The sequence below is a fragment of the Dermacentor andersoni genome, chromosome 2, assembly GCF_023375885.2.
Source record: "Dermacentor andersoni chromosome 2, qqDerAnde1_hic_scaffold, whole genome shotgun sequence".
Taxonomy (NCBI): Eukaryota; Metazoa; Arthropoda; class Arachnida; order Ixodida; family Ixodidae; genus Dermacentor; species Dermacentor andersoni.
The window spans coordinates 84,506,389-84,527,206 of record NC_092815.1 but is presented as its reverse complement, the minus strand read 5'-3'; the positions used below and the strand labels follow the sequence as shown (position 1 = coordinate 84,527,206).

The 20,818-nt window shown below is 48.2% G+C and overlaps 1 protein-coding gene across 2 annotated transcripts in view; it reads left to right on the top strand.

Annotated features, from left to right (window-relative positions):
- Positions 1–1,519: 1,519 nt before the first annotated feature.
- Positions 1,520–20,818, top strand: part of LOC126541728 (neuroligin-4, Y-linked-like) — an 85,025-nt gene continuing 65,726 nt past the window's right edge. Inside the window, exon 1 of one of the 2 annotated variants that reach the window (XM_055076883.2) lies at positions 1,520–2,701. In XM_055076883.2, the coding sequence (XP_054932858.2) occupies positions 2,203–2,701 (499 nt within the window). In that variant the 5' untranslated portion in view covers positions 1,520–2,202. The remainder of the gene's footprint in view (positions 2,702–20,818) is intronic. The other variant, XM_050188637.3, reaches the window with a different exon arrangement.

The following is a 20,818-nucleotide window of genomic DNA, read 5'->3' as shown; positions in this document are numbered from 1 at the left end:
CCTTGATCTGTCTTTCTCTCTCTTTCTGCTGTAGAACAGACTGGCACACTTTCAGTAATGCGCAAAGTGCGCGCATTAGCGAAGCAATGTTGCGAGTACCACCGACGCGAGAAAACTTTCTAATTTATGACGCAGCGTATTATGTATGCGCATGTTGCATTCCACCATCGACGCACCTTCCTACTAACGACATGAAAACGCAGTGCCTAATTAAGAAACTCGCAGACTGCTCTATACGCGGCCGGGTTAACTGAAATTCTGGTTCTGATGCGCATTCTGACGTGCGCGCAGTACAAATCGTTTTGCGTAGAAAATTGGATTTCATGCAAGGCACAGAAACAATAGAATTCAATACAACTCACAGTTCAGTCCGTAAGTGCAAAGGATTGCAAAAGACGTGTCAACGCTGTTAAGGACGGGGTAAGAGAGCTTAACAGAGCTCATTATGGGATTTCTTTCTTTCTTTGCACGACTACGGACGGAGAACCGCTTTCATCAGTTTGGCACTCAGCATAACTCGGTACTCAAAAAATCACTCAAGCGAGCTGAGTGATTTTGAAGCTGAGCTGTGAAGCTGAGCTGTGTTGCCAGCAGTCCACGGTGATTGCCCGCTGATTTTTGAAGTTTTTGCTCGTATAGAGGGCAACGTATAGCGAAATAAAAAATAAAGAAAGAAAGAAGTAGAAAGGAGAAAAGTGTACTTTACAGTTTAATAAACGAATGGTACACTCGCATCGTGGGCACGGAGTCGCATTCAGAACAGTGGCATTTATTTCAACGGCTGTGCCAATTGAGCTTTTTCATTTTTGTTTTGTTTCAGGATAAAATACGGCAGTCAGTTTGTTCAGCGGTAATACTCACTTTTATGGGCTGTTCGTTTGCGGATTAAAACCGCGCGATCATTTGTTTGATCATTAGAACACGACTACGGTCAAGCCCTTCGACCACTGATAAAGACCACTGATAAAGGACTTTTTTCCACAATCCATGTGCACATCGCAGAAGCAATGGTACATGTGTGCTGTCGGCCAGCCGCTGCGCCGCTTGCGACACATGTCAGGAACACGCAATTTTTCTTGTTTCAATCTCGCCTCTACTAGTTCTTCTCACAGAGCTGTAAGTAGTCCTCTGCAAGAGCGTTATGGTTGCAACATCGGCCAGCGCAATAGCGCGCTGTAGTCGTGGGTACCGCTGTGGTCAGCTTTATTGGTGACAACATCAATGTAGAGAAGCAAATACGTCTTAACAGCCGTGCAGCATCTAGAAGGGGGTCGCTGATCTTGCTGAGGAACAGCGGGTTATTCGCAGCGTCACTTAGTGCGTTATCTGCTGCACTTTATTACTGCAAGTGTCGAATCACATAAACGCGAAATTGGTGGTATGGAGAGCTTATATGTTTCAGACCGTAAAGAAATGACTCAACTAGAGGACATCTCGAATGATTTGGTAAACGTCCGTTTTTCCACTTTTACGTTATTTTGATTTAGTCTTTACCTCAGCCTTATGAATGCGACGGTCCGCAAGTTGTTTAGGGTGAACAGAAAAGCAAAACAGAACAGCCTGAGGTCATAGATGTAATAAGTTAGGCTCTTGATAGAGAAGTGATCTCGAGATCGCTCTCGGGCTACGCCTGGGGACGCTGAAGGATATACTGGCGAGGATATAGCGCGGCAAAGCCGGCGGCGCGTTTACTGCATCCCCGGCGCACCTGGTTATCTCCCGTCCTCCTTTCACCCTTCCGCTCGCCTCGTCCATCTCGGCCCCGACGGCGTCGAGGATTCCGCTTTCCTCAGTGAAGACGTCTCCTCCCAGCATGCAGCGCCGTCATCCCCTCCTCTTCTCTGCGCCCTCCCTACCCTCCCGTGTTGTGAAAACACCGCCAGCAGCAGCAGCAGCAGCAGGGGCGAACGAGCCGCGGCTCGGAGGGGCGACCGTGGGTGTGCGCGCCGGCGGCGACGACCGAGACCGCTCGATGGACCGCGCAGGCGCGCTGCTACCTTCCGAAAAAAAAAAAAAAAAGCGGGTCGGGCGCCTCCTGGCGCCGGCTGGTAGCAGCAGCAGCGACGACCGCGGAGGCTGCAAGCAGCAGCGTCAAGCGGCCATGGTTCCCAGGCTGCGGCGATCGTGGTCGTCGACGACGACGGCGACAACCGTGATGGCGGGCGGCAGCATCGCAAGTTTGGTCTTCGTGTTTCGCGCGCGATGAAGACGGCGGCAACGACGGGTGGCTGGCGGCCGGCCGCCTTGTGTGTGCTCCTGCTCGCGCTGGCCGCCGGGGCCGAGTTCACGCGCCTCAGCTCGCGCACGGTGACGACCAAGTACGGCGCGCTCAAGGGCTACATCGAGACGCCCGTGCCGCCCGCGCCGCCCGGGACGCAGCAGCAGGGCCAGCAGTCTTCCCGCCAGCAGCAGCACCAGCAACTGCAGCCCGTCGAGGTGTTCCTGGGCGTGCCGTACGCGGCACCTCCGACGGGGGCCATGCGCTTCATGCCCCCGGTGTCGCCGGCCCACTGGAGCGGCGTGCGCATGGCCGACCGCCTGGCGCCCGTGTGCCCGCAGCGGCTGCCCGACATCGGCTCCGAGAGCGAGGCCGTCAAGCGCATGCCCCTGGGCAGGCTCGAGTACCTGCGCCGCCTGCTGCCGCACCTGCAGCGGCACAGCGAGGACTGCCTCTACCTCAACATCTACACGCCGGCCATCGGTCAGTTTTGTAGTGTGTGTTGCGCCCGCATGCTGCTGTACGTAGACGCCAGCCGTCCCTTTTCTTCTTGGCTTTCCTCTCTCGGTTGCGCGCCATCGACTCGCGCGCGCGCTCCGTTGAGGTGACGGGCAGATGGATCTCCCACTCCGCGCACCCGCAGAGGAACTGGGTCGCATGAAAAGAGACGCTGGCTCGCGGCGCGTAGCACTAGCTAGGTCGGTCGGCTTGTTTGGGCTTCGCTTCTTTTATCAGTGCCTAGGAACGTGAAGTACGAGTGCTTATGTGTGCTCAAGGCGTTCAGCTAAGCAGTGATATTGCGTAGCTCTTGTAAAACTGTAATAGTAGCGGTAGAGTGATCATTGCTGGAAAAGATGGGATTTGGAAAGGAAAAGGAGACAGGGTCAAAATGTCGCACGTTCAGCTTCACGGAAGTGGTTTGCGCGGCGACGCGAGCATGCGGCTGCTCGGGTATGAGACGGCAATGTGCTCCTAATTCTGCTGGTATTTTGTGAAAAAGAAAAAAAAGGTATTTCGGAAGCTCTGTAATTACTGACAAAAATCACGTTCTCTTTGTACGCTTTCGTCTGATAGATACGTCATTACTCTAGCGCGGGGCTCACACTGCTGTCCTTTGACAAGGGATTGTTTTACTTAGTGGCACGGTCTCAGCCCTCCTGGTGTCGAACAATCCTTTGTTCAAAACGTGCCGTTTGGCCCGTTCTATACGGTTTTACATGAGTCCATTCCCGGGGACGCACTTTTCACTAGTAATTTGTCCTCGGTCTTACTCTTCCACATGTGTGTGTGTGTGTGTGTGTGTGTGTGTGAGAGAGAGAGTTTCGTGCGCGGCTTCCAACTGCCTTGTGGAAGCCGGCCGACCTCAGAACAAGTTTCACGAGTACAACTTTATAATTAGCAATGTCCAGGATGTCTAACGTCTTTCGCTGTATTCGTGACCGACACGGTGAAGATATGCGATTCTAACCACCTGATTGGCTGCTGAGATGGTGCACTTAGCGAAATGAAATATCTACGCCAAATATCGGACGTACTAGGCTGTTAGATCAGTGTAGTGCTTAGAGGCCGTCTGGCGCAGCAGGCCGGCCAAGAGCGAACAATCACACTGCCTCTTAATAGCTCTGATGCCAGCTAACCTTCGTCGTTGCAAACGATTGTGAATTCGTGCTTCTTGTCAGGCATGCATGCATTATTAGTACGTTAGAGGTGGGCTTCATTCGAGGAACAACGTTTTTGGCATCAAACAATTTACCCATTAAAAGTGCGGCGGCACTTGACACCGGCACACCTTATGATTGATCAGCGAGGGTGTCAAGGATGAAAGCACATTGACACTGCTACCTTTTCAACGAGAAGGAATAAAGAGAAAGGGAGCGAAGGAAAAGCTGTGAGGTTGACCAGGATTCCCTGCATTGGGAGATGGGAAAGCAGGCACCAGAGCGCGCCGCGTAAGAGAACGCACCAACAAGATCAGAAAGCCAAGGGAAGCAGACACTCCCGAGCGCTGATTGCCTTTCCGTAAGGCCTGGCACTTTTCTGGTTTACGTCGTTCAGAAATCGAGGAGACAAATCAATGCAAGAGCACCTCGTCTCTCTTCTTTCTTATCGTCAGAAAAACATAAAAACAAAGCAAAACTGATGACTTCCTCCCGCATCTGCGATTGACGGAGGTATTGGAAGAGAGTACCCAGAGAATCACGCATTAAGCGCTCATACTTTAAAGAAAAATATACCCAATTCTGCAGCGAGGAGTCGACAAGAGCGATATTTTGAAAGCTGTTACAGCAGCAAAACACCTTAAACGGAATATAAATCAGAAAGAGTGGACGAGAGAGCGAGAGAAGAGGAACAGAAACTGCCTCGAAAAGCCCGCAGGCTTCGTCGACACTGGCTTTTTGCCATCCACCCGTTCTTCGCTGTTACGACGTTGCGAGATTTTCTTGCAGGCTGGCGTATACCATCTCGACTCCGTGGAGTCGTTTCGCGTATCGACTAGCCTCCGCCAGTCTAACTGCGCTCAAAGTCGGGCGCTGGTATACCGCGATTGCTCTGCCGAGGACAATGCGAGAAAAGAGCTGAACAAACAAGGCGTGGGGTGCGTTGCGCGGAAAGAGAAGGGGGGGAGGAAGTCTTTTTTGTTCTGCCGCCGGCCCCGACCGGGTTCAAGCCGTGCGCGGCACGGAATCCGTATAAGCGCCGCCGAAGCTTCGTTCGAACGCTGCCTTTCCGCGCCTCATTTGCATGAGCCACGCAAGTCGCTCGTCCTCCTGGCGCTGATTAAAAAGAAATACGCGCTGAAGGGGGGGGGGGGGGGGGGGCGAGCGCTGAAGTGTGTTCGAAATAGAAGCCACTGCTAATCGAATGCGGGGCAATACGCGACGCGAGTGGGACTCGTATAATTGTCGACGGGTCCTTCCTCTTCCCACTGCTTTTATTTATCGAACGATCGATGGGTGCCGAGATGAGGGCGCCCATTCTTCGGATTGAAACGGGGGCTCCCCTTACTCGTTTCCTGTCTGCGGTGCGCTTGGGCGTTTTGTTTGCGCCGCGAAAAAGTGTTTCGCATGCTCAGTAAATTACACCGTCGTAAACGGAGACAGCGTTAAAACACAGTGTAAGAGGCGGTATTCATTCTTCAACGGCGAACTTAGTAGCTGTTGTAAGCGCTAAAGCCATTCGGGCTCTTTGTATACTGTCCACTTTGCGCAAGTTCCACGTTAACCGTTTAGAGAACGAGCATGAGATTCACGTTAAAGACCTATAGCGCGTGACATAAAACGCCGCAACCATTTCTTTGAAGGGTAACTCGAAGATAAATAGATGTCGCACTTCTCCACCAATAGACTGCACTTTTAGGACTGTACATAAGGAAAGTGATATCTCTTGTCGTAATAATATTTGGGGCTTGCCTAGCTTGTATAAGCCGTTCTTATCGTAGGAGCGGTATACAAGGTGATCCATATGCCGCGCGTAGGTTCACTTTTGCCTAAAGGGTATAAGGTCGTACTGCACGCGTTACAGCAACTGTTGCTGGGTCATGTTGTGCGACATCCGTGGCACATGGGGCGCTGCAATGGCATGAATGATTAGGGCAACTGGTCATCTCGGATGTCTGCAACTGTATGCAAGTGTTCCAGTATCCCGCCTTAAACCGGACCTCGTCTCACTCTCAGCCGTGCGCTTTTGAATGAAATCGTATTTACCCTGTGTGTGTCTAAGGAATGTAAAAGCGAAGGGGAAGCAGACAATGACGCAGAGGGATTAATGAACATGTGAAAAGAAACCGATGACGGTGACCTGCTAGAGTGTAAAATACTAAACACAAAAAATGTAGTCGCAATATCCATCTCGAAGCGTAGCCGACACACAGGCAATGTGATGATAAAAATGACAATGGCAGAAGTGTCAGACAGACAGACAGACAGACAGACAGACAGACGGACGGACGGACGGACGGACGGACGGACGGACGGACGGACGGACGGACGGACGGACGGACGGACGGACGGACGGACGGACGGACGGACGGACGGACGGACGGATAGATTTATAGATAAGCTTTGCCTCAATTTATGCATGCATACTGCAGGCACGCATATTCCGCACCAGTCAATGCGCATGAGAGAGAGATGCTGGAAAGATACTAAGCTAAAATGCATATTATAGAAGGCAGAAACGGTTGTGGATCCGATATTGACGCAATGCAAAACAATCCTCTTAATTAAAGGTTCAACGTACATGACTGTGTTTGGTGCTACTGCGGTGCTTTAACTCATCCTTCCTCATGCAGGTATGCTCAGCGGCCGTTCCTATTTAATTATTAGTTAGTTAACTATTTTCGTACTTTAGAGGGCTTGCGTGGAACAAATGTGACTGTAAGCAATTGAGAGACGCTTGGGTCCTGCATTGAACGTTCACCCTTAAACCTGCGATGACGATGATGAGGACGTGCAGCGCGAGAACATACGAATTTTGAAGAATGGAGATGCACGGCAGAGTCACACTAGCAATTGTAGTTTTGCTGAGAAACAACAACAACAACAACAACAACAACAACATTAAGGCACAAATAAAAGACGCATTCGCAAGGATCACGCTCAATGAGGCATCCAACAGAAAAAGAAAACAGGCTGGAAGCCTCATCATAGTCGAACGGTCACACAATGAAGGAAGGTAGGCCACACCGTATATTTATCACAGAAAAAAAAAAAGGTCATTAACTGTCATTTGCTTGTCCATTTGCACCGGCAGCGCGGTAATTTTTGGAATTCGCCTCAATGCGTGCAGTCGGGCACTTTTCGTTCGACAAAATAGCTCTGCTGCACGCATATATTCATTCTTCTGTGATGTATTCCCTTGCGACAGGAATAACCGCGGCCAGCTTCGATATCATCATTTTTTTTTCTATTATGACCAAGCGTACGTGTTTGCACAGCTTCGCATATGTGCGAACTTCAGTTTTAACTCCTGATTGTTTGATGCTTGCGTGACGCCTGGCGTTGAATAACGCGGTTAGCCCATTAGGCCAACCGCTGATACACCGCGAGACGAAACTTCAACCGGAGGTGCACCCTGGGCGCTCCTGCATATATCTTGCCTTTCGCGACGTCTCTCCGGAATTCGGATGCGTCGATCGCATGCGCGCAGTTGCGGCTTCGAAATACAACGCGCTTCCCAGCGGTGATGTTCCTTTCACATCGCTCGCGTTTTGCATTTGTGACGCGTGTCACGGAAACTCCGGCGCCATCGCGAGCATGTCCCGGAAAGAGAGGACGCGCCGAGGAAGTGAATTCTACCCCCCCCCCCCTCCCGCTCCTTCCCTCGCTTCCACGTCGCGTCCTATAGCGATCGAGGAAACTTCCGGCGGAAGAAGCGCGCGCGTAACGCCCCATACATCGCATCCCACTCCCGCGTGGAATTCGCGAGAGTTCAGAGCCGTGTCCGTCCGTGCCGAGGGCCATACTACGGAGGCAGCCACCCCCCCCCCCCCCCCCCCTGCTTTCTCCCGCTCGCCTGCCGCCCTCGGATCAATTTTGAGCCACCGATAAAGCTCGTCCGTCGAGGTGAACGGGAATGACCTACTTTAAATGGACAGGGAAAATTAGTTCGGCCTTTGCGCCTTCTCAGCAGCGCTTCTAGCTACGGTCACGCGTTGGTTTTGTTTCGCGGGTCGAGGGCACTGAAAAGTAGGATATAGCGCTCACCGCATGCCGCACGCGAGTAATCAATAAGAAGAAAAATAACTGTAAGCCACACTGGTGTCATATGTCACTGTATAGTCGATAAGAAGCGGCGTTGAGGTAAGAGCCACAGAGCTAAATTTCTGACTCGGCGCAAAGGCGCACATTGGGCCTTGGTTGCTGTGGAAAAAGAACACAAGGTGAATAGGTGACATAATCGAGTGTTCTAAACTCTGCGAAAGGCCATCATATGGTTTTTATATTGTTGTGAGTTGTATTTAGATGATACTTTGCTACTACGTCACTGCTACGTGACAATATTCACTGATATATGTTTCATCATCGGTGCTTTCTTTCTTTCTTTCTTTCTTTTACTAAGCAGTGAACGTCAGTGGTCCGCTGAGCTCTAAGCACCTCGAAGTATTGGAAACTGCTTATGTCTAAAACGTCCCAAGGTATTGATCAATGCGCCGCGCGTTACCACATGGTATGGTATTGAGAAAGCACGCCAGACCTCGCACCCATAACGCACCCACCACATGGCAATGGGGGGCAGCGCCGTCCAGCTCCGACTTGACGGACCTGCTCAACCTGGTCGACCGAGCGAGACTGGCAGCTAAGGCCGCTGGGCTCCCGCACTGAGGAGGCCACCCACCGCAGAGCGCAGGAGCTACCTACGCTCGCGCGCTGTTTTGCATAAAGTTTATTCTCTCTATCTCTCTCACTCCCGAAGTATTGAAACCACGTCTGCGGATCACGGGTCTTCGCACGTTTAACCGTAGCATGATTCAAAGAGGAGGAATTAGTTTTCCTGAAATAGTGGTGAATATAATGCCCGTTCTTCGCCTGCTCATTATCAGTGGCGGCAGACATCAATAGGCGTATGATAATCATTGATTATCTAATCAGTTTACGAAGATTCACTTTTCAATTCATTACTTGGGAAGTGTGATTAAATTGCGCACTTGAAGCAGGTCATGGCTCAAGGCAAGTCTACTTAATTGGACTCCTGAGATTATACTTATGAGGCATTCTTCGCCAAACGTGCGGAGATGTATTTGTTTGGTATTCCAATGTTTCTTACTTCATTTCCTTTTTTTTTTCCTCCACAACGCCTGCCTTCTTTTGCGTGCTGCGGGACAAAAACTATGCGAGACACCAAGGTATTTCGCGGAGTATTTCGGTGGCGAAAATCTCGAGACTGCTGCTACGAGTTTCGAATCTCCCAGTAACCGGACACGCCTCAAGCACTGTTTGGTGCAGTATCACGCGCTGCGTGGCTCACAAGCTGCATGCGGACTTGCGTTCTGTTACGCCTCGCCGCACGCGTCGTCGTGTTCATTCGTACCACGCTGCGCTTACGAATTAATGACGACACACTGAACGCACGCGTAGATTTTTGTTTTTGTTTTTTTAAGCTTTCCCGAAAGGAGTTGCTCGTGCGGAGCAATCGCCCGTCATAGGTAGCGGTACAAGGTAGAGAAGCTTTAAGGAAGAGGGAGAATATTAAGGAGACGTATACAAGAATGCTAGAATGAAAAAAGCACGTATAGCATACCTGATTATTTCAAGCAGGCTATAGGTGATTATTTGTCGCCGCCCATTTTCACAGAGGAGATGCCAATAAATCACTATCATCCTCATCATGTGGGCAAGTCTTGCTATGCTATATGCATGCCTGCAGCCAACACTCCTCCTCACTTTCCAATACCGCAATATCAGCATATTCTTTAAAGCAATTAACCGGAAGTGCACTAGTCAGTTAGGACTTATCATCAGTTAATTGATTAGAACACGCCTGCTGACGTCCGCCGCCTTTAATAACGCCCTTCTTCGCCCCTTAAAGAAAAAAAAAAGGGCATGAAAGCGCCGCTTTGAAGATAACTGGACCTTCGCTGAAACAGGTGGTCTATTGCGCTTCATGGCGCGTGAGTCGAGAGCCTTCCGCTCGTTAAGGTGGTATTACTAGAAAACGAATAGCGTTTAATGGAATAGGTAAGCGAAGGCCAGCAACACAACCCTGAACATCCCTGTCCCCCGAGGCGTTCGATTACAATTGTGCCGCTATTCTCGAGTCGATAATTCTGCTTCGTTTTGTCTGCTATACCACACAACTATATGTGTTTCGTCTCTCTCTCTCTCTCTCTCTACCCCCCCCCCCCCCCGGAATTCGCTCATGTACGCTTCTCTTGGCACTTGATTGGTGCCAAAACGATTAATTGCGTAGAGTCACGACAGCGGCCCATTGCGGCATTTGTACGCCATTATAGAAACGTGAAGAATGATCTGGCGACGTCAGCAGCCGTGGACGCTTGTTCGGTACCTGCAATCTTGAATGCACGCTAGTTTGAGAGAAGAAACACAACAACGGCGCTTTCTAGCACACGACACTTTTTTTGTGTATCGTACCGCCATGCACTCTTTCCTCTCTTCCTTCCTCGCTTGCTTCCTTCTTTATTTCTGTCCTCGCTTCTCCTCTTCCTTGCTTTCTTATACGTTCCCTTCTTCCTTCACTCTTCCACAAGCCACAACTACTGTGTTCCTAATGATGCGACTTCTGTACTGCTTCCAGTAGCTGTTGTTCGGCCCGCTGCTTCGGCCGGTTTCAGAGCTTAAGCGCGCGAGAACATTATATGCCGGAAAACACGTTAGAAAAAAGCAAGACCATCAGCCCACAAAAGCTGTGCTGCTAAATGGTGTTTGCCAACATTTCCTGCCTCGGACCCCATTTAATGCCTCGCGCAAGGCGGACACCTGAATTATTCCGCCTAAGGGCCGTAAGCGCCAGGTGTTCCCTGGTGGCGATTCCTGCCAAGGATTGGCCTGGACCAGTGCTGCTTAGCTTCGTTGGTGTAAGGAGAACCGGCGCACTCAGGCGTGACGATGGCTGAATGCAGATTGCCCGTACGGATGCGACCTTTCTTCGTCATCATCATCATCAGCCTGGCTACGCCCACTGCAGAGCAAAGGCCTCTCCCATACTTCTCCAACTACCCCGGTCATGTGCTAATTGTGGCCATGTTGTCCCTGCAAACTTCTTAATCTCATCCGTCCACCTAACTTTCTGCCGCCTCCTGCTACGCTTCCCTTCTCTGGAATCCAGTCGGTAACCCTTAATGACCATCGGTTATCTTCCCTCCTCATTACATGCCCTGCCCATGCCCATTTTTTTTTCTTGATTTCAACTAAGATGTCATTAACTCGCATTTGTTCCCTCACCCAATCTGCTGTCTTCTTATCCCCCCCTTATCCCCCCCCCCCCCCTTAACGTTACACACATCATTCTTCTTTCCATAGCTCGTTGTGTTGTCCTCAATTTAAGTAGAACCAGATATTTAAGGGCCACTAAATGGGAATATTAGGTCACGCTGTGTAGGCAAAGTACGCTCCTGAGAGCTTGCAATGTGTACTTTGCGACTGCAACCGCTGCCTGTCATAGAGACAATCTCTGAAGGCCGCAGTAGACTTTCAGCGCGACCGAAGCTTGTAACTGCGGAACACTTTAGGCGCCTTGGAAAAGCAACCGCCTGTGCGTTGCGCATTGCGAAAGCGCTGCTGGTGTTTTCAAGTTACGCTGGCCTTAACGAAACTGTGTTAGCAGCTTTAGTGTCTACATGCGTATCTTTGGGTATATGTGCTGTCTGCGTGTGTCTGCGGGTGATTGCTGTGTATGTCATAATTATCACCCAGTACCTGGAGTAATATGCCAGGCGATAAGTTAAGCTAGCGCCTCCGGCTTATCATCAAAGTCACCACTATTATCGCGGAACGAGGCTTGGTAAGCCAGAACAGGCGCGAAAATGAAAGTTGGGTGACGACTCCAACTTAAAGTTCTCGTAGCTGCTTTCCACGATGTCATTGATTTTGGCAGCGTCTGCTTCTGCTTATACACTTAATCGCTAATCGTATAAAGAACAGCTGCATTGCATTCCAAGGAAACGAAAAACTCAACCCAGAAAATTTCAATAACTTTCGCTGCATGCACCCCCCCCCAAAAAAAAAAAGAATGAAAAAGAAAGCACTCCGAAATTTGGGACGTCGAATTGAGGTATAAACGCGGAGGCCTTGGCGCGATCATCAAACCGTGTTTTTGGCGCTGTTTTAAATATGAATGATCCGTACCAACTAGCTCGCACGCAAACCCTTCTGAGTCATCAAACCAAGAACTTCGGCCCTCCGTAAGCGACGTTACACGGATGCTTTATATCTGTGAACGATTGCAGCATGCTGAAAATCTCAAGCACATAATAGCCGGTGAACTCAATGCAGAAGTTCTAAAGAAATTGCGGAGCTCCAGGGTGCGAGTTGCAGTAACACTGATATACCTCGCACAACTCCAAAAAACCAGCTGCATGTGAATCGTGGTTTCTCTTTTCTTTTCCTTGTCTCAGCAGTGTGTAGAACAGAGGTTTCATGTATAAACTATTCTTTGTCACAAACACCAGCAATAATCTAATAACGCAATAATCTATAACGCAATAACGCAATAATCTAACGACTATATAGATGACTATGCAAGGTTTTGGGACGCATATGGAGGGTCAGCTTCCTGCCTTTAACGGGGCTCACCCATCACACTCTGCGCATGCGTCGCGAATCAGGCGAATTTAATAAAACGACACGTACAACACTCAGTCCACGAGTATATCGCTCTGAATGACTCGGGGGGGGGTGGGGACTAATTGTTTTTGACGAGTGCTGCGTAAATAGTACGCGAACGCAGCGCTGATTTCAACAGCCGTGATGCACCACTATAGGCCCCACGGACACCGGTGGCATAGCAGTTGCTCCAACAGACACGTCAAAGAGCGTGACGGAGACCGATCGAGACAAAGGGTTCACAGGCAGATGGAAGCTTGAAGTGATCGATAATGGGCGAACAAGGGATGCGTCAGCACTGAGCAAACATTTCGACAAGAGAACTTGTCATCGAAGCAGACATGACCCATTGTCGAAACATTGGCTCGAGGCTGAAGCGTCCCTTGTTGGTCTGCTGTCGATCACAATATCTTCCATGTAATGTGCCGAAGACCTGCAGTAAATAAAGAACGAAGTGTTAGAACAGACATCGACGAGACGTCTTCAGACACATTCGAGCAAGCCAAAAGCCCTCAATAGCTATCGCCTATAAGAAACATAGAGAGAAAGCAAAAACAAACAAAGCGATTTGGAAGAGAAAGAAACGTGGGGTGCAGCCCGAAGTAAAATGGGAGCAGAGAGATTACTGCTATAGGATTTGTGAAACGGGTCTCTCGCCCTGTTGCAGTTACGGTCTTCTAGATAAGGTTGGCCAGGGCGGCCTGAGGACCGGGTGAACAGCCAGAAAATAACTTTTTTTCCCCCTTTGTCATTATCTTTCTTGCTACTCGGGGGAACGGTGTAGGGCGATGATAGTTGGGTCAGAACGCTGAAAAGCTCCGAGCAGTCTCCTTAGTTTGACCCGACAAGTTAAACTTCCGTCACGGATGTTTCCTTCCGGAAGAGAGAGCGAGAGAGAGAGACAAAAACATGCCGTAATCTAGGAAGACGTTGTACTTTTTACGTGGACAATCCGGTTGCTGTATCTGAGAAGATCCTATCCCGTCCGCGCCCGGTTTAAACGAACCCGCTTCGACGTAGCTGCAGGCTTTGCCTTCTGAGGTTAACGGAGCAAAACACGGGGTATATAGTTTAACCTACCCGTTGCTTCCGGCCCGGCTGGCCTCAATGTCTGCTCATTAAGCAGCTAATAAGCGCGCGTCTTTACTATGCAACGCCGTCGATCGATATTATAGACCTTCCTTAATCGCACCGTATATTCCCCGAACAGGCTAGTTTTTTATTCATGCCTATACGCACGCTTTGCCGCCGTGGTGGAACGCTGGTTCCCGAGACGAAGGCCGTCGTTCGGCATTAAAGCCGTACGTATACAGCACCGGCTCCTAACGTAGCGAAGCACGCACCTATTTATTCCTTTAATATACTGCTTACACTATGCGTGTATTAACGCTGTCGTGCGACGTGCTCCAGCTTATCGAGATGGGCACATATATCTCGTACGCTTACTGTCTTTAGCCGTTAATTAGCACACGCGTCACGGAACAGAGAGCGTCGCTCACATCGCCGCAATGTTCCAAGTTTACGTTTTCAAGTAATTTTCACGAGAATGTAGCGCAAACTCCGGCCAATAAATGGCGCTGTTGTTGGGTCAGTCTTATTCGAGGCAGACCTTGGCAAATGGCCGAACCAAGAGTGGGAATATAGTGAGCTTCTAAGTGCAATTACGACAGAGGTATGGAAAAAGAAGCAACGTGGCTCGTTGGAACGGAAAAAAGAAATCGAAAAGCTGGTGGGACTGGGAAATACTAGAAGCGATCGCCGAACGACAGAAAGCATCACGAGAGCACAGACAGGCAAAAAAGCGCAGTTGCCGCGTGAGGAAGTAGCCAGAAAATGAGAAATATACCGGGAGAAAGAATTTATGGTTCAAGTACTCGTTCAAGCAAAGGCGAAATGTGAAAGAGAACGTTGGCTGTCAGAAATACGTGAGAAAAAGAAGGCCGTACCTAGAATATGTTGCAACCACATAAACTTATTAGGCAGTAAGTCTGGAACAATGCAACATCATACCCTAGACGAATATGGAAACTGGAAGGAGACGCGGTATTACATCGAGAAAGTAACAGCCGAATCTTTTCAAGGCAATGACGAGTTTGTATTTGACTAAAAAAAGGCACGTGAAAGGGAACCAGATGGAAGAGGAGCTGGTTCTGACAGATTTCAACTGGAAGAACGCCGAAGAGAAAATTCCATAGCGCACACCCACAGGGCTAGACGAGGTTGCCCTTAGGCTGATTAATAAACTAGGACCAAAAAATAAGAAGGCTCTGTTAAAAGCAGTCGAAAAAAACCTTAAAAGATAGGCGAATGCCAGGCAGTTAGCGATAAAGTAGAATTAATTTAATTTATAAAGGTAAGGGGAAAAAAATAGAATTCACTCATATAGACTGTTGACCATTACATCGGTAGTATACATGTTAGCAATGCAGGCGATTAAATAAAGCTGAAAGCATGGGCAGAGAATAATTACATATTGGGAGAACTTTGGAATGGCTTCAGAATCGCTAGGCATCTGGATCATAACTTATTTGTCCTTACTCAGTGTATTTAAATATACAGAAAAGAAAGCTGACCGCTATATCTAGCTTTTCTAGACATTACCGAAGCCCATGACAACGTAAACCGCAACATATTGGGGTATATTCTGGAAGGGAAAGGCATAGGCAACAACTGTATACAACTTTCGAGGTAGAATCACGTAGAACATACAGTCTGCGTTGAGTGGGAAAGGATGAGGAGCGAGGCACAAGTTGATGTCAACAAGGGACTGAGACAGGGGTGCCCTCTGTCTCCGCTGCTGTTAATGATGTACATGGTGAGGATGGAGAGGGCGCTAGAAGGAAATAATATCGGGTTTATTCTCTCATACAAACAGGCGGGTACAGTAATAGAACAGCAGCTTCCAGGTTTGTTTTACAAGGACGAGATTGTGTTGCTGGCTAACAAGCGAAGTGGTGTGCAACGTCTGACTGATATCTGTGGACAGGAAGGCGAGAACTTAGGCCTGAAATTTAGCGATAAAAAATCAGGTGGTATGGTATTCAATGAAAACAGTAAACAGGCAGTGTCAATAAAGGGACAGGAAATACCTCGGTTAAAAGAATAGAAATACCTTGGTATATGGATAAACGAAGACAATAGATGTATAGAACCACAGGAAAAACAATAACAGCAAAGGGGAAGATAAATGCGGCCATAATGAAACACAGAACGATGTGGGGATACAATAAGTACGAGATGCTCCGGGGTATGTGGAAAGGCGTAATGGTTCCAGGACTTACATTTGGAAATGTGGTCGTTTGCTTGGAATCAGGGGTACAATCAATGGCAAGCAAAGATCAGTGGGACGCCTCGCATTGGGCGCTCATGGGAAGGCTACAAATGAAGTTGTGCACGGTGATATGGGCTGGACAAATTTTGAAGTGAGGGAAGCTCAGAGCAAAATTGACTATGAAGAACGACTGAGGAATATGGAAGAAAGTAAATGGGCTGGGAGAGTGTTCAGATATTTGTACGGGAAGAACACTGATCGCCAGTGGAGGAAAAGAACTAGGAAGCTTACCAGTAAGTATGCGACCGGTATAGTGGGCAACATGGCAACAAAGAACGTCAAGCGGAAAGTCAGAGAGGCTGATATAATCTCATGGGTGGCGGCAGTGGAAAAGAAACCTGATATGAGTAACTACTTAAGAGGAAAAAACGAAATCTGGAAAGAAACAATTTATGGTAACTCAAAGGGAAGCTCATTACTTTTTGAAGCGAGATCAGGTTGCCTTAGAACACACACTTACAAAGAGAGATGCAACAAGGAAGAAGAAGCATTTGGTTGCTGCGGTAAAGCTAGGGAAACGATGGAGCATGTCTTATTAGAATGTGAAGATATCTGCTCAGCGGTCGATTTAGGAATCACTGGCCTCCTTGAAGCCCTTGGGTTCAGTGAGAGCAGGGGGAAAGCAAACATGTCCGCAAAAGGGATGTAAGAGGCGATTGGAAGATTAGTGGAAGAGAAGTAGGGAAACGACAAACAACGGAGGCGCACAAAAACAAATATCCTAATAGAGGTTTAGAAAGTTTGGGGATGAGAATTCTTCGTGGTTTCCCTTTCTTTAAATAGGTAGGACATTAGGGAATACAATAACAAGAGGTTGGTGGCGCAACCCACCGACCTGTTCTAAAGGAGATGCACATAGCATCCATCCATCCTATAGCTAAGTGTGTAGCGAGAAATTAGGCTAGTTGGTGTTCGTTCATCTTGCAACGCATCGAACACGAGGGAGTATAATAATAATAATAGTAATAATAATAATAATAATAATAATAATAATAATAATAATAATAATAATAATAATAATAGTAATAACATATGGAAACACATATACAATGGGCAGGAAAAGAAACGGGGAGGGAGCAGGCTGACAACTGCCACCGAGAGGGTCACAGTGCCTGCGTACCCTTTAAGAAGGAGTGGATAGAAAAACAAATTGAAGTTGAAATTGAAGGAGAAGGGAACCAAAGAGGGGAAAGAAACAGCAAGATGACAGGCCGCGAAGACTGAAGTAACGGCAGACAATATTGTGTGCCAGTAGGTACATAACATACAAACAAGAACAGCCAAAAGGAAGAAAGTGCAGGTCGCACTTATTACAAAGGAATGCAAAAAAAATATATATTAAAACAAAATTAGAGAAGGTTTAGTCCCTCGAAAGGGACTAAACAAAGGGACAAAGGTGGCGTACTGTAGACAGCCTGTGCCGTCACTTCGACCAAAATGAGATCGAAGAACAGGAAAACGTACGTCCAGTAAAATATGAAAAAGATTGCACTTATTTTGTATGTGTTTAACACACCAATTGTGAACCGCTTGCCGGCACGCAGAGATACTCACGCCCGCATGCTAAAGCTCGATAATGAGTGATTGCTGTCCGAGAGAATGCGCTTTTTTTTTTTTTTTGTCACTGAGACTCGCGGTGTTGCATTTGAGCAGCCTCCAGTCAGTCGAATACGGGTCGGAGAAACGACTCAGTAGCAATCGCAATATAACGAAACCGCGTTGTTAAAGGAAAAAAAAAATACACCATGGAAGCCAGTGGCACTCGCGGCCATGATCAGCTAATTGCAATCTATACAGACTTACGTATATGCTTTATTTTCGTGCTTTCTCAGGCGTTATAATATGAGGCAGCGCTCAACGAACTTGCTTGCAAAGTTCAGTATGCGTATAAGTTATGTCTGACTTTTCTTTTTGCTGATGCCGCTGCAATTCGCGTATTTATCGGATAACTCCACCGTGAAATTTCTCACGATGGCTGGTTCTCAAGAAAGAAAAGAAAGTAATGCCTTTTTCTTTTGTATCATATGGCTCTCTCGTTCCATTTCTCGTCATTCCATTTTACTAAAGAGCCGAATGTTTCGCGAAAACGGCAGCAATCCAAACTTTCGCAATATATTTTTGCTCTTTAGGGATATACGCGTGTAAGTTTCGCTAAGCCCGAAGGCATGTGCGCGTGTTTAATCTTTAATGACATCGCGCGCGCGCGGAAGCCGGTCGGCGCCTAGCGTTAAAACTCGGAGCCGCGAGACGAGCACAGTGTGCGGTCGACTGCACACATACACGTGCGGTATATACACCTGCGTGCCTGCAACCGTGTTACTGCACACGAAACCAACGCTTCGTGCTGCGATTGCTCGTAGCTGCGGGACGGGACGAGTTTTTTCCACGCTGAAAACAATGGAGCGCTGGCGACTCATTTAGGCGGCGGTAACAGCATGCCCCGCATATAGCATGTACGCTTTCGCGCTCCTCGGTGGAACACGTTCGGAGTGATACCGAAAAAGACCCGTCGCCATGGCTTGGGGGCCATGCCGTTCAGCGGCTGGGCACGAGGTCGAGGGCTCGATTCCCGACCGCGGCGGCCTTAGTTAGGGAACGAAATGAGATAGATAGATAGATAGATAGATAGATAGATAGATAGATAGATAGATAGATAGATAGATAGATAGATAGATAGATAGATAGATTTATAGATAGATAGATAGATAGATAGATAGATAGATAGATAGATAGATAGATAGATAGAGAGAGAGAGAGAGAGAGAGAGAGAGAGAGAGAGAGAGAGAGGCGTTCACTTAGACTTAGGTGTGCGTTACAGAACTGAAGGCGGTCGAAATTAATCCGGAATTCTTCACTAAGGCGTCTTTGACAGCCCCATTGTTCAATTTTGGAACCGTTAAACGCGGCGAATCGCAAAGGCCGGTGTCCTCGCGAGCTAAAGCCTTGGAAAGATGGAAAAACGAAAGACATGGTGGCGGCGTCACATTGAACTTGAACCGTACATCCCGTGATGAGCCAAACACGCAACTTAACCAGCTTTAAGATGTTTTCTGACGCAGCCCCCCCCCCTCAAAAAACAACAACAACAACAACAACAAACAAACAGACGCAAAACAACAACATAACGATCCGAAATCGCGACAAATGTATTTAAATTTGTGACGTCACAATGAAGCATATAACCGACGCTCCGTATGGTGTATAAAATTTAGAATATTGAACATCTTTTTTTAATTTGCTGCACTAGTAGCCATCATTTTTGTTTTTGCCAAATTAGTGAAAGTGCAGTCTTGAAGGAACGCTTCGCGAGTGTGAACTGAATTAATGCTGTTGTTTATAACCTCTCCATAAGGACTTCACAGGAATCGCGCAGGGTGGCTTACCACAGTAGTAGTCTGTTGCGAGGACTTTCCAGCCGCACGTTTATAGGCCGTAGTTGTAGTCGCTTTCCCCGAATGGGTGGGGGGGGGGGGGGGGATCAACGTCGCCATGCCACCGTGTCAGCGGTAGAAAACATGGCACTTGAATGAATGTCGAAGCAAAAACCACTTTATTTGAATCGAATTGTGTGGTTTATAACGTCCAGAAACTTATCAGTGTGTTATGGGCGACACCGTGGCTGAGGGTTCCAGAATAATTTTGCCCACCTGCGGTTGTGTAACATGTGCACAAAGCGCGGCACACTCGAGCGTTTTTTGCATTGCGCCTGCATAGGAATTCGGCCGCTGTGGCCGGTAGTCGTTGTTCATGCGCAGCATGCACAACGCCATAGTCAGTGATCCTCCGCAGCGGGTAACCAGCACTTAAAAAAAAAAAAAAAAGCCGGATGCTGTACAACCAACTTCACTTAGTGATTCATTGGCTATAGCTGTCACTTCTTAGCATCTTCGGTTAAACTGTACCCTTTCGAAAGCACTGTAACCTTGAGGATTAGAAAAGGCGAATGCCAGTCATCAATCTTACCTTGTACTCTTATATAGTCTAGGTACTCATATCGCTGAATAATACTTCGCACTATAGCGATTTAGTGTGAAGTTGTTTGATGGCCTGGAACGAGTGCCACTCATCGTCACGTCGCCACTCTCATTATTAGATAGCATTCTTTAATTTTTTTTTTATTAGGGGATCTGCATTTCAATGGGACGATCGTGGCGAACAATTTTGAATGCGCGCTACTGTATGCCTAAAGTTGCGCTGATGGAGGCGCATGCAGTTTGTCGACGTCAGTTTCCGCAGTGTCGTAAGTTTACTAATTTGCTCCCAGGATCATTGCACATAACTCTTCGATGCCTCCCTGGTCACTCGCGAAATGGGGACGTTCGTGGAAACTACGTCTTTCGCGACAGCTTGATTGAACTATTCGCGGGCGACGCAATTTTCGCGCACTTTGTTTTCCCAGCACAGGAAGCAGTGAATGGGTGAAGAACGATCGATACTTTTTTTCTTTTTTTCTTTTCGCTCGGCCATATCGTTTCTTCGGTTGTTCTGCTGCTTCCCGTTTCGAAAACAAACTGCGGCTAGCGCCTGTTAGCATTTATTTAAAAAAAGAAATTTATCGAGACTTGCCATAAAGCATAGCGTTTGGTATGTGTGATATATGCAGGCTGCAAGGCCTCTATTGTGTATGAATTTGAGTAGCGTTTGCCGGTGTCTATAGTCCTGTGCACGCCGATTATGGGTATAGACGTGGCACTGTACAATAGCGGAGGACGGCTTGCACATGCATGTTAACTATACATGCATTCTTCGCGCATCCTTAGTCGTCGAGTGACCCAGCTGCGAGCTGTGCTACCTCCATACAAGGTCCGCTGTGACAGGTGATGATGCGTAGGATTTAATGGCGCAAGGGCCAGGTCTGGCCAACAAGCGGCAACGTTGCGTTAGATGCTACAAAGTCTACTAACACCGTCCGTAATGCTGCAATGAAAGCAAACCGAGGGGCCCGCTTTTTATTAGTTATATCATAAGAAGCCAACAAACCAAGACACC